The 16,874-nt window shown below is 44.1% G+C and overlaps 1 protein-coding gene across 1 annotated transcript in view; it reads left to right on the top strand.

The window, feature by feature from the left end:
- COL27A1 (collagen type XXVII alpha 1 chain) overlaps positions 1-16,874 on the top strand; it is a 280,568-nt gene that overhangs the window by 158,129 nt on the left and 105,565 nt on the right. The window contains exons 24-28 of the mRNA XM_066580587.1: positions 5,675-5,719; positions 8,005-8,058; positions 8,186-8,239; positions 9,589-9,642; positions 10,544-10,597. Coding sequence (XP_066436684.1) covers positions 5,675-5,719; positions 8,005-8,058; positions 8,186-8,239; positions 9,589-9,642; positions 10,544-10,597 — 261 coding nt within the window. The remainder of the gene's footprint in view (positions 1-5,674; positions 5,720-8,004; positions 8,059-8,185; positions 8,240-9,588; positions 9,643-10,543; positions 10,598-16,874) is intronic.

The following is a 16,874-nucleotide window of genomic DNA, read 5'->3' on the forward strand; positions in this document are numbered from 1 at the left end:
AAAAAAGTGTAAAAAAAAAAAATTTTATTACTCACCTCCCACGGCGTTCTGTCGCGCTCCGGCAGGATGTCGCTCGCTCCGGCAGGCTGTCGCTCGCTCCTCGTCCCTGCCGCAGCATAGCTTTCTGAATGCGGGGCTTGAAATCCCCGCTTCCAGAAAGCTAATACACACGCCGGCAGCCATGACAGCATTGAATGGCTGTGATTGGCTAAAGCACACGTGGCTTCAGCCAATCACACTATTCAATTACATCATTGAATGGCTGTGATTGGCTGAAGGCGCACGTGTTAGCAATCACACCCATTCAATGATGTCATTGAATAGTGTGATTGGCTGAAGCCACGTGTGCTTTAGCCAATCACAGCCATTCAATGATGTCATGGCTGCCGGCGTGTGTATTAGCTTTCTGGAAGCGGGGATTTCAAGCCCCACATTCAGAAAGCTATGCTGCGCCGGGGACGAGGAGCGAGCGACAGCCTGCCGGAGCGAGCGACATCCTGCCAGAGCGCGACAGAACGCCGTGGGAGGTGAGTAATAAAATTTTTTTTTTTTCTCCACTGAATACCGGCGTATAAGGTGACAGTTGGGGGGTCGTCTTATACGCCCCGTCGCCTTATACGCCGGTATATACGGTAAATAAAAAGAGGAATAGTGAAAGTGTTGGCCCTTTAATAAATAATGTAGGAAAAATTGTAGAAGGTGATAAGGAGAAAGCAAATCTATTAAATAGTTTTTCATCCAGTTTATTTATAGAGAAAAATGTAATGTCAGATGAGATGCAGAGGGATAATGTGAACCTTCCAGTAAATGTCACCAGTTTAACCCAGGAAGAAGTGCAGAGCCGTCTTAAAAGATTAAAATGGACAAATCGCGGGGTCCCCATGGTATACACCCCCGGGTTCTAAGGGAATTAAGTAATGCGATAGACTGTTGTTGTTCACATATTTAAGGACTCAGTAGTGATGGGGTCTGTACTGGATTGGTGCATCGCCAATGTGTGCCAATATTTAAAAAGGGGTCAAAAAGTATTGGAGGAGTTACTAGTGGGGTACCATAGGGGGCAGTATTTGACGCTATTCTTTTAAATATATTTATTAATGTCCTGGTAGAAGGATTGGACAGAAAAATATCAATATTTTCAGATGATGCAGAACTATGAAAAGTAATTAACATGAGAAGACAGAATGTGGTTGGGGGCTTGGGCAGAAAAGTGGCAAATGAGGTTTAACACTGATAAATGTAAGGGTATGTACGTGGGCAGAGCAAATACATGTCTATTTCATTATGCCTGAGGAAGGACCCTGAGAGGTTCGAAAGCTCGCTATAACATCATGTATTTTTGTTAGCCATTAAAAGGTATCATATCTACAAGATTACGTGGTTTCTCTTGCTGGGAACAATCACACTTTGCTCTACTGGTTAACACAGGACCAAACATTTTCCACAATTTCACACTAAATGGCATGATTGCGACTATCTTCATTGTGGTGGTGAAGTAGTGAGCCACTGTTTCAGCATCTCACAAAAAGTACAGTAGAGAGCTGCATGCAGGCATTGTATGTTCCTTTCTGGGGTGTGATTGGAGGAGAGCAGTACCCTCATTCTCCCAACAGGTGGGAGTCCTGGAAGTGGAGTCTGCACTTGTCATATACTTAAGATACGCCATAAATTTAGCGAATGTTAATATCCCTGAAGTATTATTGTGGCCCTTGGGAGTGGTTCAGTCTGACCATGTGGCCCTCAAACGGAAAAGTTGTGCACCCCTTGCAGAGGACTTGTTATAAGAGAGCTTTCAAGCCCTGTAATGAGTAATGCTTCACCTTTCGAATAGAAACAGGAATGTTACCATTCATTCACAGCAAGCTGAGATCTTGACGAAGGAAATTACAGTTGCATAGCTTTTTTTTCTATACAACGATTAAATTTTATCTATATTGCATTGCTAAACTCCTTTTATTTTCTCTGTTCTTGCCCATATGCATCAATTGACAAAAGGGGGAATTTATGGGGCATTTACTCCAGATTTCTGGTGTTAAAAGGTCACACATTTTTGCGCAAGTTGTACTTTGCAACTTTCTCACATCTACACAATTCATAACTGGCATAGATTTGACACTCTGGTGTATGAACGATCAGAAGCACAACAAGTTTATTAACAGGGGTGCACCTCTCAACAAATTTGGTGCATTTTGCTGCAGTGACGCTACACGAAGACTGGTGCGCAGATTGCCGGTTTTGAGTAAATGTACCCCAATGGCTGCTGAGCCATCACATTGTACCAGCATGTATTGTCATTATGTGACAACCTTGCATCTTGCCATGCTTTATATACCTTTGCAATCAATTATTCAACTCTTATTACAAATTAGACACATTTGCCAAATAATTCTAGGTAATGCTGCCAGAAAGAAACTCTCAAACCACAGGTTTTTATTAGGGATAGAATTTATAGCGTGACTTAAGATAGGAGGATATTCCCTGCTTAGGAGAGAAGAATTGAAGACACACACGCCATGAATATATGAATACAAAAATACAGTCGTAATAAAAATTATCCATCCCCAATTACAAATTACATTTATTTGCCAAATTTACAAATTTTCCACTGTTTGCAAAAATAAAAAAACACAATGTAAATAACTCAACACCACTAATATAACAATTTGTTTCTCCAAATTCAATACCAAATGCCAGTTGTAATGACTATTGCAGTCTCAGAATTATTCACCCACCTGAATAGAATCACACCTATACAAATCGGGTGTTGGCTCAAGGACACCTGGTGCCACTAATCAAGGGCTTCAATAGTTGCATCAGGTGTGCTTGAGATAAAACACATCAAATTCCTGGACTGGCTAGGGCTTTTGTTGACTGTGACATTTGATTGTATGTTAGAAATATGGCTAAGGGTTCCTTCACACTGGCGATTGCGATTTTCCTGCGAGAAACTCGCTGCAAAATTGCGTCTTGGTTCCCTTGATTTTTAAGCTTCAGCAAATCTTTTTCTTGAGAATAATCCCATATCACATTGCTGCGTCTCGAACGTATATCGGCTCAGTTTTGACGCCCAGCCGATATACGTCGTCTCTCTCTGCAGGGGGGGGGGGGGGGGGGGGCCTGGAAGAGCCAGGAGTAGGAACAGAGCTCCCGACCCCTCTCTGCCTCCTCTCCGCCCCTCTGCACTATTTGCAATGAGAGGGACGGGGCTTGGCTAATTCTCGTAATTTAACCCCGTCCCGCCTCCTTTCATTGAAAATAGTGCAGAGGGGCGGAGAGGAGGCAGAGAGGGGGCGGGAGCTCAGTTCCTGCTCCTGGCTCTTCCTTCCTCTCCCCCTGCAGATGAGGACCCGGTATATCGGCTCGGCGTGAAAACCGAGCCGATATATGGTCGTCTGAATCCACCCTAAATGCGAGCCAACAACTGAAAGATGAATGAGATTTGTGCGCTTCTCGTTCATCATTCAGTTTCTGAAGGACTACAAATCATTGTTGGCTTGTTTGTAACTGTTTAACCCCTTAACACTACAGGGTGCACACTTAACGTCCTGGAGGTTAGGGGTTTGTATGGAGGGGGATCGGGGGTCGATCCCACTCCATACAATGCGGGTGGCGGCTGTTTTTTTACAGCCGACACCCGGCTGCAACAGCTCTGATTAGCAGAGCTGCTGATTGGAGCTGTTAACCCTTTAAATGCCGCCATCAATTCTGACAGAGGCATTTAAATGCCCCGATCAGTGTTTTGGGTGTCCCGCACTGCCCCCTAAGATGAGATCGTTGGGCGCTGTGCGGTTGCCATGGAAGCCGGGGGCCTTCTGAAAGTCCACAGGGCAACTATTGCAAATTGCCTATCTATACGTGATCCCAAGCATATCTACTAGTCCACCAAGGCTTGGTTACGGAAGTCCTGGAAGATTCTGGAGTGCAGTCGCAGTCAGATGACTTGCGATCCTGCTGTTTAGAGCTTTGGTGAGACCACATCTGGAATACTATGTTCAGTTCATCTACAGAAAGACATTGATAAAATAGAACAAGTCCAAAGATGGGCTACAAAAACCATGTAAGGTCTCAAGAACAAAACTTATCAGGAAAGACTTAAAAAATGGAGGCCTGCGGCTTACCCGCTCCTGGCGTCTTCCGTCTCCTGACATTTCTGTGCGGGCATGCGTACAGCGGATCCGGCCCATCACTACTAACATTTCTGTGCGGGCCTCCGTGAGACCTGCACAGAAATAGAACATGCCGCAATTTGTTTTCCGCACGTGTTTTCACGTAGACAAATCGTGGCTGTGTGCATAGGATTGTGTTTTTCAATGCAATCCTATGTAGGCGGAAAATCCCACCGCAGAATTTCCGCCCATGTGCAGGGGGCCTACATCAGCTGAGCGTGAAAACTCTGCCGACATACGGACGTCTGGATAACCCCTTAGGCTGGATTTGTGCAACGTTTTGCTCGTGCAAAATTTGCATGTGAAATACAAGTTGATTGATTTCAATGGGGGTCGTTCACATAAGTGTATTTTGCGCACACATTACGTTCACGCAAAAAAAAATACACAGCACGCTCTACTTTTTTGGCACATAGCACATATTGAACTAGTTTGACTTAAAAGCCCATTGCAATCAACGGGAGCACGGTTGCATGTTTTGCATGTGCAAAATGTTCAGCAAATCACGCGTATGCGTGCGCAAATACACAATGTCCATTGCGCAAATGCACGCGTAAATACACCTACGCCCATGTGACACCGACTTTATAGAAAAATGAAAAGACAATAATATAAGGGCACACTAGACGGACCATATGGTCTTTACTGCTGTCAAATGTTCAATGTGCCTATGAACTCCATAGAAAACCTTTGGGATTACAGAAGGCGGCGGCGGCAGCACACAAACCCAAGACAGCTAGTGAATGGAGGCCATTATCCATGGGGAATGAGCTAAGACTCCTCAGTTGCGCTGTAAGAAGCCGCTGTCCGGCTGCAGCGGCTCATAACCGCGAAAGGAGCTCTACTCATGAAGGGGGGGAATAATTCAGTCATTAAAAGTGGCATTTTGGGGTGAATTTGGAGAAACCGCTGTTTCCCTGAAAATAAGACATCCCCTGAAAATAAGACATAGCATGAGTTTCCAGAATTTTTGAGGCTGCAAAATGATTTTTCAGGCTTTTTGAGGATGCTTGAAATATAAGCCCTACTCCAAAATTAAGCCCTGCTGATAGTTAATTAAAGAAGTCAATTTAAATAGTGTCCAGGCAGCTATACATGTAAAAAAGTTACGGTAAACCTTTTTGAACAAAAATTAATATAAGACACTGTCTTATTTTCGGGGAAACACTGTAGTTGTGATGAGTTATTTAAATGCTTCTTGTTTTGTTTTTTGTTTCTTTGCAAACAGATAAAAGTTAGCAAATTTGGAAAATAAGCCTAATTTGCAATGGAGGGTTGAAAAGTTTTTTATTCCAGCTGTATTCCTAGTGTGTGACTGCATGTAGGGAATCTCCTCCCGTCTTCGCTCCTTCCCAGTAAGGATCTGCGGTCCGCGCTTCCCTCTGCCAGCACCACCTGGACTCGCTTGTTGTTTGCGCTTCATTTAGCGCGCTGAGAGGTGTGAGTTACAATGTGAGAACGGAGCTCCTTGAGTGACTATGTCTTCCTGTCTTTTCCTACTACTTCAGGGTGAGCCAGGAAACACAGGAAGAGCCGGGAAGATCGGTGAACAGGTGCTGTAAATTGTTTGTCTGCCTGGGGATAATCTTTAGTTTGAGCAGGACAGCATTCGGAATACCTCCATGAAGGCGCACTGACTTGGTCACCATTACCGATGGGAGGCCACCAACTGGGTTACTCCGGTGGAGACAGGAAGCGTCTCTAATGCAGACTGCCTCCATATCTGGCTTATGAGAACTTGTCTCTAGCCAGCGTATCTTCAAAAACACAAGGCCTTTCTCATGCTGTTATATAACCTGGAGTCATTAATCCACACTTCCAACTCCCATCCAATATTTACACGTCGCTGTGAGAACTCAGCAAGACAGAAACCATTAACCGGGCCGCCAATAACAATATTACATTCTTTACTTTCAAAATATCTTAATGCTAAGTCAACTTTCTGGAAAAAATACTTTATGGGGATCTACTTTTCCCAGTAACACTTCTCCCTCCCCCTCATCTCAAACATCCCATACATTACTGGGATAATTACTGCCTTCACTTACCTCTAATTGGACATTCATGGAGGTTGGGGTTTTTTTTTTAGACCTATAAAAAGTTTTGCGGTCGGAGCTAAAAAGTTAATCTGTAAGCAAATTGCTCTGTCTCTCCATTTGAAGTCATCCGGCTTTAATGTACAGAAAACATGAGAAGCTTTGCAAATAAGTGTTAATTACTTTGGACTGATTGTGCATTGCATCCTGCATTCACAATTCTGCAAGCCTTATTTAAAGGGGTTGTCCCATTACTGGACAACATCCATTCAATAGGGCTGATTGTAGTAAAGTATCAAACAGAGCTGTACTTGCCCTTACTTTGCTGTTGTAATCCAGCATGCCGTGGTCCTAGACGTTGTGGTGACTATGTAGTGACAGCTGATGTCATCGGTAGTAAGCTGACCATTGCAGCCAATCAGAGGCTGCAACGGCAGCGCTTGTTTTCCTGGCATTGGCGCTCCTGAGTGCCACGATGCCTGGAGTTCAGGAACATGACCCTGCCGCAGTCATCTGACTTCCGGTAACATCAGCTGGCACAACCAATGCCGGGACCACAACGTGGCTGTAGTGATGGATCCCAACAGAGGCGAAGATTTAAGAACAGCTCTGTTTATCTTAGTACAGTCAGCCCTATTGCTGGGATGCTGTCCAGTAACTAGGCAACCCCTTTAAGTTTAAAGAGATCTCTTCATGATTATGAACCCACATTAAAAAGGCTTTCTGGGGCTAGGGTATTGATGATCTATCCTCAGGGTAGGTCATCATTATTCAGTCAGTGGGGGTCCACCACCCGGGACGACCATCGATCAGCAGTTTGAAGAGGTAAGTGCATGCAGTTGCGCACTGTGGCCTCTTCTCAGGCATTTGACCTCACATTCATTTGTCACTTAGCCTTTCAGCAGTCCCATTTCATTCAAGTGAATGGGACTGAGCCGCTAGATCAGGAACCACACTACAAAATGTATGACACTTTTCCTGGTCTGTAGTGAAGAGGTAAATTCCCCCACTTTCCCCATAAATCTGCCATTTGTAGGGTCACAATTGTAAGCACAGCGCCATATATTGTATAGTGGCTATGCCTGATGTTGCAGCTTTGATGGGACTAAGCTGTATAAGGACTGTGTACCCGATGGTTTCTCATTATAGAAGAGGCTGTAGTGCTTGTCTGTGTGCTACGGTCCCTTCAAACAGCTGATCAGAGCAGGTTCGTGGGAGTAAGACCTCCACCTATCTGTTATTGATGACCTATCCTGAGCACAGGTCATCGATATCTAGTCTCAGATACCTGCTTTAAAGGGATTGTTCCTCTTCTAGCTGTTTTGCTGCAGGACGTAGACAGCTCCGTACATTGCACAATGGCCTGGGTTAGTACTGCAGATTGAGTCCTATTGAAGTGAATGAGACTTGGCCTGCAGTACCATCCCATGCCACTGCGTGATGTACAGAGCTGTCTGCTTCCTGCACAACAAATAACAACCCCTTTTTAAGTTTTTTTTTTTTTAGTTTTTCTTTTTATGCCAAATAATAGATTTGTTATAGCGTCTTAAACGTGCAGATTTTCCAGCACTTCAGTACCGCTGACCGTATTCCCACCACCTGCCTCTCCTTCCAGTTCAACACTGCATCCATGGCTCTATCATCAAAGTCCACTCCGCAACGGCTGACATTCAAATCATCTATATGGATGATGATATGGATCTCATGCCATTTGAGCTTTTTGCCTGCACACTTTTTGGGGGATGTGATAAATACAGAATATATGTCTCTCATTTCTACCTATTGATCCCTTTGCATTATAGGGTCTTCCAGGATTCATTGGTCCAGTAGGGGAGACAGGAATTCCAGGTGAAAAGGTGAGGGATATGATGGGAAGACTGAGAACGTAGTCTGTGCCTCCTGATCAATGTATTCTAGCTCTTTACTATAACCTCATGTCAAATGCTGTAGCGGTAACATTCTTATACACTGTATTGTTTTTAGGGCGACCGAGGGAGTATTGGGGCTCCAGGACCCCCAGGAGATAAGGGATCATTGGTAAGAATGAATGTATGGGTGTATATAGAATGAGAATAGTGTACTACATGCGATATATAAACTTGTAGTTGTACATATAGGCCATATAGCAGGTTGTGCGCCGCTGACAAATGTCACGCAGCTCATGCGGGGATCACCCCATAATTCCATCAGTTGTATTGCTCAATGTGCGACGCTTCATTCCTTCGAGGTTGACCTATAATAACCACAAGCGCACGCTGGCGAACTCACACGTGCGGGCCGCGGCCATTCACTGCTGTCATTCTTCCTGGTAGCCACGTGCTCGTCGGATCCCCTCTCACACTGCGTCTGTCTATGTGTTTGGATAGCTCTTGCCTCGTGTGTTTGGCTTTCTCTATTTTCATTAGGGGAGTGTATTTTTCTAGTGCGGTTGGATACCTGTGTGCCCTGACGTCTGCGCTGCGGGAGGATTACAGGAGCTCCTGTTTACCATAATTACCCTGGCTTGTTACCCCCGCCCTGTCTGTTTATGTGTATTTGAACCAGGTATTTCCTGCGCTCACAAGGCTTCCACTGACATGCACTATTTAAAGCCCCACTCGGATGAGTCACAGGGTGTAGTTTAAAGGAGGCCGTCCACCAAAGAGATATAGTGAATGCACCCATTTTACAAAGTACCGTAGTCTTACTTTTCTATCAGAACGCTTGTTGTCGGAGTAAACCCTTAGGCAGTCCTTGTGCTTGGAGGAAAACCGAACGTGCAGCCGCGTGCGCTGCCTTGTAAAACCGTATTCTGTGAAGGATCAGACTATAAAAATAAACCAGATGTAGTCTAAAGTTATTAAAAGGTGGCACAAAGTTGGACAGAATGAGTGTTCTTTCTTACATACAAGAGGGTCAGTGATAGAACACAGATAGGGGCTATCTCCAGCAGTCCTAGATAAATGAATGGAGTGCCAGTGTGCATGCGCGACCATCACTCCGTTCATACAGGCACGCTTGGGACCCTAGTCTCATGACCGGTGGACATCTCAGCCGAAAGGTGAAAAGTTAGTTTCATGGGACAACACCTTTCTATATTCCAACTACGCATTGCTATTGCTATATCTACTCTATGTTTAGTAGCTCCACCAGATGACTTGCAGCAGCATCAGCTAGCCAATACAATATCACGCTTTCCACTACTTCACGTCGCTCAGCTAATTGTTCAACATGTCCATTGGACTGCATGAATAACCTTGGCTTACAAAGACGTAAATAATGCTGACTTGCTGGATCAGTTTAGCGGGTTCAGCATTAAACTTCTCTTTAGCTCATGCATTATGCAAGCAACATGTTAGATTTACAGACAATGTATCCGTTTACCAAATTCTACTTTACAATTTTAGGGTCACACTGGTAATCCTGGACCACCAGGTCCTCCGGGTCCTCCTGGACCAACGGTAAGTGGGATTTCTTTTTTCATTCCTTGCCAAAAACTACCCATGGTGAATGTTTGGTCTAATCAGTGAGCTATAATGTTCAGTGATTGAAACTGGATCCATTTAGTTTGTGTCGGGGTGGGGGATGAGGGGAGGTCAGCATAACCTGTAGCCTGGGGGCCATGTACAACCCGTGATGTCATTCCATGCGACCCCTAACCATGCAGACACAGAGATACTTGCACTTGTCTGAACACATGTAGTTTCCATGTTGGTGAGAAGAGAAGTGGCGCAAAGCTCAGGAGAAGGACGGGCAAGTACGTATGGTGCACAATGTAGCCATCTCTGGATACTCCATATATCAGGAGAATGGGGTCCCGTAACCGTTTGAGAGGGAAGTGTCAATCTATGTAGGCGGCACTCTCCATTGTAGCTTGTGGCCATAGTGAAATGCTAGACTGTTATCACAGCACTCATCTACAATAGAGCCACACGAGTATGTCATCGTCTCTCTAGGGTGTTGATTGGGACAGACAAGGACCTCCATTTTTCAGTTAGGTGCCGGTTACACTTCCATTATTCCCACTTACCGGACCTTTATGACACATACTTTTGGTGTGCCACAAATGTCTCAAACAATAGCCCTTTTATTGTGCCCTTTTATTGTGACCTTTGGGGGGATTTAGTGATGGGAGGTCAGTCATATTTTATACAGGCTTATTATCTTTAGGAGAAAGCCATAAGTACCTTAGAGTTGGCTAACTTCATTATCAGTTAAGTTGTCTATCCTGCTGCCCACGTGGCCGACAACACTTTCTGTACACCTGTATAATGCATATAGTGTGTGTGTGGATACACACACATATTTCCTAATGCATTGTATCATTTCCCTGTTATATGTTGCATTTTATGTTCTATGTAGGGTTTGCTTGGATCACGGGGGTCTCTAGGTATACGGGGTCCCAAAGGCCGTAGGGTAAGTGGATGTCAAAATTTTATGTTTTTTCTACACTCTTTGGCTGCGTTCACTCTGTGCAGTTTGTTTTTATCCCAAACTAGGGAAAATCTTCCCTTTTTATACTTCCACCCCCTTTAGAAATATATCACATACATGCATTTCACAATCCTGTTGATTTCAGTCGGCTCACTAAGATGGATTGAACGTCCTCCAAGGTAAAGGAGTGGGGGGCCCATGAGCTCACAGACCCTAATGATGACTTCCTCTTCTTCATGTCTGGTGATGTTCACAAGTGAAATGAGAGACAAAATCCCAAGAAAGAAAGATTGCAGTTGGGATCATTATAATTAATAATATAGCCCTTTGCTTTAAGACTCCTTGTTACTTTCATTCTCCGAGGGGGAGGGGGGGGGTAATGTTTCTTCTTGTGGATAGCTCCACAAGGATGTAGGAAGCCTTATACAGGCCATGCAATGCTCTCTGGGAAAAATCAATGCAAATGAGTGATCCAATAATCCTCCCCGCCTATTGATGGATGGTAATCACTGTGATCGTTGACGCTGTAGAGGACCATTCCATCACTGATATGCATGTCTTCATCCAGAAAGCTCATTTCTGGGTCCTGGGAATTTTGTTCCTTGGTAAAGCTTTCCTAAGTGTGTAAAGCGGTGCCGACCATAGACATGACAGGCCTTCACCACCACCACCCCCACTTTCCATCACTACATGAGTCATCTCTGCACACTTTAGCTACTTTGGATAAAACTTGAGATTGGAAAAAAAACACAAGGAAAATAAACCCAAAGCTGCAAAAAAGACGGTTTGTATTTAAGATGGTTTGGCACTTGGAAAGCCGATGGGATTGCAGGCATATGTAGGGGTGGACGGGGACGCTGCCAGCCAATGTTTTCATGTGATGCTAATAAAACCTCGTTAAATAGGGTGTGTATTTATATTAGTGCTGAAATTGCCCCGCTTGTCGCTGTATCTGCGATTGGCAATGATTTATAGACGTTCTCTGGGAATATCTAAGCATAGCGTACTAAATGTCCTCTAATTTCCTATTACAAACTCTAGTAAATTTTGGTGTCTTTGGAGAGGAAATTGGTGACCTCTTTTATTTTTCTTCACTTGACTGACTTTATATATAGATCCTTACAGAGCCCACGCTTACGGATGAGCTAATGAATACTGCAGGAACATTCTGCAAGATCAGAAATGATAGCTCAGGTGTCTGTACACTGCATTAGAGGGGCTGTCAGGACTAAGATACCGATGACCTATCCATAAGATAGATCATAAATACACAATTGGTGGAGCCTACCCTTGCCGAACTGCTCTTTAAAAAAGAAAAGCCTCAGAGCTCCATTGAGTACCATGTCCTCTTCTCAAGTGTGTTCATCACGTGGCCTTCAAGCAGCTCAAGCCCATTGTAGTGGAATGTATGATATGTACGGCGCTGTGCCTGGCCTTCACTTCAGCGCTGCGGCCTCTTCAAACTGCTGGTCAGCGGGAGTCCTGAGCAGTGGACACCCACTAATTTGGATATTGATGGCCTATTCTGAGGATAGGTCATCAATATCCAAGTCCTGGAAAACTTTCTTAATGTTGTCTGTAGAGTTTGCTTTTGTATATTGGTGTAGCTCCCAAATAATTTCCCTTTCCGCTTTGTGTTTGCTTTCATTGGGTCTTCACTATTTAAGATCTTCATTTGATAACGAGATGTCCATTTATTTCTGCTCTTGCTCACTAATCGCATAGTGATCATACCAGAACTGAAACGATCTGTAGAGCACCTTAAACCCTATCGAGAGTCATCCGATGGCATTGTATAAGTGTGCTTGAATCTCAAGCTTTCTGGATCTTCCCTACATATGTTTTTTGTGTTATCGGTCTTCAGTAGAGCTGCCCATACATATACAGTAACTGTAGGCTGACATGCAATTGGCTTATTCCCCTTTGACACCACTGGCAGCCGCTTAGCTCTTGTGGGAAATCCAACATGCCAATCCTACGTTTCCCCGATATCTGCTGGTGGGTTTGGCCGACCACCTAAAGAGAATGCATGGAGCGGTATTCCAGGGTCTATAAGATTAGATCTGTCTTGTCCTACTCGGTACAGTTTATCACGCTGACCAGGACTCGTTAAAGTTAATATGCAGTGGTGGGCAGTAATCCCCCCCCCCCCCCTTGACTCATAATTGGCTCTTCCATTCTATCCCTCCCCCTATGCTTTACACTTCAGTTCTGCCTGCACACCACAAAGTGAGTGCATTAAGCTAATTTCCATTACAGCAAGGACATAATGACTAACAACTAAACCACAAGTGAGAAGAAATTATTATTTGGAAGCCTACTGTATATACTGAGGCAAGGTCAGCTGTTGAAATAGTGGCTATATTTGCCCTGTATATGCCGGTAAATCCACCCGTTACCTTTTTTCAATTTTGGCGGCCTTCTGCCTTTTTCTGCTGTACACTCTCCATATATATAAAAAATATGTTCTATCTCATCACTTCTGCTGTGGGATTCCTACAATGGCCATAAGCCTTATTGCCAGCACTTGCTCCACCCAGCTCACCTGGTAGAGTTGGGCAATCATACACACCACTCTAGACTGTGCTTGTTGCACCTGATGATTTACATCCTTCCGGCGAATCTTGAAGCAGTACTAGCGGAGTTGTCCCTCATCCATTGGACTTCCTAGAGTATTAAGTGAAAGCGTACATGGTTGACCACTACCCTGTTCTACAGTTCCACACGGTGGCCTTCCTGCTCGGGTGGGATATATGGGACGAGTTTTCGCAGTCTAAGGATTGGTGAAGATTTCATAGATCGGCCAACTATCCTGTGGTGCTAAACCAAGAGTAGAATCAACAGGGGAATTTACCACATATGAGCAATTTACTCCAATGACCAGGAGGTTAGTAGCTTAGATCATGATTTGTAGTGATATACTGTTTCAGCCAGCAGCTGAATATAATTCATCCGGTCGTTGCTTCAAGCCTGAGCGATTTAAAACCCAGTTTTATACAGAAGAGGTCTTTAGGATCCAGGTGGACGGCCCTACTGTAGATAAACATCCATCATCCACAAAAAAAAGATTAAAGCATACCGCAAAATTGGCTAAGACATTGTACAGTAGCCGGCTCCAGCCATAAGGTATGACAGATTTATGACTGAGAAAGATTAATCCTCTGGAGATTGTTCAACGAGGTTCCGTCCGGACGAGGGGCTCTTAGGACATCAGTTTTTTCTGAAGGTGCATTCTAGTCGCGAGTAACTTAATCCAGGCAGTGCAAGATCTGATTCCCAAATGAAGAAAAATGGTAGAAAAGCTCTGAGTGGTGTCTTTTATCAGGAGTCTTTAGGTTGATGACTAGATTAATCTTATGTTTAATTGGCCACATTGTTGCGCAAAGCAATGTCTTATACCAATGGCTGAATGATGTCAAGGTAACACTATGTTCACGGTTGTGCTGTGGTTTCCAGTTATAATAGAGTGGTGCACTCATGGATGGATCAGGTAGGCCAGGTTTAAGACTAAACTTGTCTACCTCAGGCCAAGATCTGTTTATGCAAAATAGCGTTAAACCCTGAGCAATAGTGTTTTTATGGTTTGGTCATTAATGGTGGATTGAGGAAATAAAGCATTTTGATCCATTTATATTTCATGACCAGAATTGGGTTCTGAAATTTTTAGGCTTATGTCATATCCACCTACTACTAGAACCCACCCGTGTCTTGAGATTGGGCTCCCATCACCCATAGGCACCCTGAATACAGAAGACAGAGATAGCCAAGCGCCCTGAGCTACGCTGCTTCCATAACTCGATTGCTATGCTATTTCCGTAACTCGGGAGCTGTGGAAATCAAGTATCACACTGTGCTATTCTTTTTGATTAACTCCCATTACCGTGGATGGGATTTACAGAAACTACATATGTCAGCTGAGCTTTGGCAGTTCCAGTCATCCTGGCCACCTCATAATCAGGTGTTCCGATCTCCGCCATTTTTTGGGCTGAGATGGGAACAAACCATTAAGATAACCTTTTTTTTTTCATTGGTTTGGAGTTCATTTTTGTAGCTATGTTAGGGTCTCTGGACTCTTTTGTTTTTCACCCCCTTATTATCCTCGTTACTGTACGACCATAACTGACACGGGTCGTTTTTTTTACACTGACTTTATGGTTTCATAACCATTTTGAGCCACTTCAAAAGACTACCCATGCAAAGATGGCTTCTCTGAAGATAATTCTGTGTGTAATTTGTGTCTCAAAAACTGAGTGGAAAATTACAAGGAAATGTTGAAACTTGAGCTGTAATTTTCCTTTTCCCATCATTTCAACTTTTCTGAAATTCTCCTAGAACGACAAGAAGCATCATCAGGCGTAGTATTACAGATCTCGTATTGTCATCGGATGGGCGGCTGTCATCACACTGGCTGCACTGTACGAAAGACAAAGATCAGAACAGTACTTCCTTTAGAAGACTGTCCAAGAAACACTATTGGATGGGCCACAAACACTGGAAATAAGACTCAACCTTGCAGAGAAAAATTTTAGGTCATGAAGGAGTGAAATCCAACTTCTGTGTCAACCAGCAATAAGACGTGTTTCAGGGCACAAGGCCCCTTCTTCAGTTGAGCTTGTGTTTGTACGGTCACAGGACCCTTCCTTATCTCCCAGCAGGACAGACAACAGGCTCCAGGCTCTATCTCCCGCAGGCTTCCCAGTGTAAAATCCAGATGTGTCCAGAAGTGGATTAAGTCTTGGGGGATGATAATCCCCCGTTCCAGGCTTCGGTAACTTTTTGCAGTCACACAAGTTCGGAGCTCTGGGACTCCACATCCATCTGTCAGCGCTGAGACCTGGAGATACAGCCCATACTCGCTGTCTGCCCTAATGTCCTACCAGGAGATGAGGAATAGCCCCTTGACCATACATAGTTAAATTTGGATTTCACTCCATGTCCTAATGTTCTTCTCTGGAAGGTTGTCTCTTTATACCAGTTTCTGTTGCCCATTCTTCTGTGCTCATTCAGGCCCACTTATTGAAGCGTCCCTCTGCTTGGTGGCACCTACATATCATCCATTTAGCTCTTGCTATTCTCAAGGCCTCTAGGTCCTATTTAGCCGCTCTTTATACTACTAGATTGCTTCACCCTCACCTTTTTCTGCACCTACTAAAGAAGCACTATTGTCAGTGTCTTAATGTGCCCTTGTAACTGCATGTATTTATACATAATGTAATAAAGAGAGCAGACCCCCATGGCACCTAGCGAAATTTCATTTGGGCATAAGATGGTTGTCATCATGTATGTAGAACCTCAAAAAAGACAGAAGCCTAAACCCAACCTGCTTCAGCCACTAAGTATAGGAAGATTAAAGAAGAACTCAACTCATGTAAAATAACTGTGGTGCAGACACCTCCATCCACCCCAGAGGCGTAACTTGAAGCTTCTGGGCCCCAATGCAAAACCTGTAACAGGGCCCCCAAGTATAATACTTTATTCATAGTACTGGGCTACCTATATGGAGAGGAGAGGCCTTATGGGCCCTCTAAGACTCCTGGGCCCGGGTGCAACCACATCCCCTGCATGCCATATAGTTACGCCCCTATCCACACCGCTTGAAGAACTGGTGTTTGGTTATTAGAGTGCTGCATTTATAAACTGATTTTACAAACCAATTAGGGAATTCTAAGTTAATAGAAATGGTCCATCATCTATTAACATAGAGCGGTTATAAAGAGCGTCTCTTCCTTGGAGGGAGCCACACGGTCATTCATTACACTAACTCATTGATTTAAATGAAAATTCTGTAATGCTTCATTTCTCCTGTAGAGGCGCTGCAGGGAAATTGAACACTTGCTGTTGGATTCCTTCACAGATTACTGCTGGAGATCCCAGTAGCAGAACATGCTGGGAGACCCTTCTAGCAAGACAGGGTTGTCCAAGGCAGACAACCCTTATAAGTTCCTTAGATTCTACGCTAAAGCTGAAAACAATTCCTCCCACAAACGTTATCCATATAAAAGTGCCTTTATTGCCCATCTGGGAAGCCGTCAGTTTAATAATCATGTCCATTAGTTCGACCAAATACAGAGGATTGGTAGGAATTGGTAGAACACATTAAAATGTTACACAGCTGGAAAAACTTGACTTCTTTCTTCCAGAAATAGTGCCAGAACTGTTCAGAGGTTGTATGAGGTATTACAGCTCAGCCCCATTCACTGGAAGGGGTTATCCAGCAAAAAAGAATTACTGGAAATCTGCTCGCCAGCTCGCACAAACC

The sequence above is a fragment of the Eleutherodactylus coqui genome, chromosome 10, assembly GCF_035609145.1.
Source record: "Eleutherodactylus coqui strain aEleCoq1 chromosome 10, aEleCoq1.hap1, whole genome shotgun sequence".
Taxonomy (NCBI): domain Eukaryota; kingdom Metazoa; phylum Chordata; class Amphibia; order Anura; family Eleutherodactylidae; genus Eleutherodactylus; species Eleutherodactylus coqui.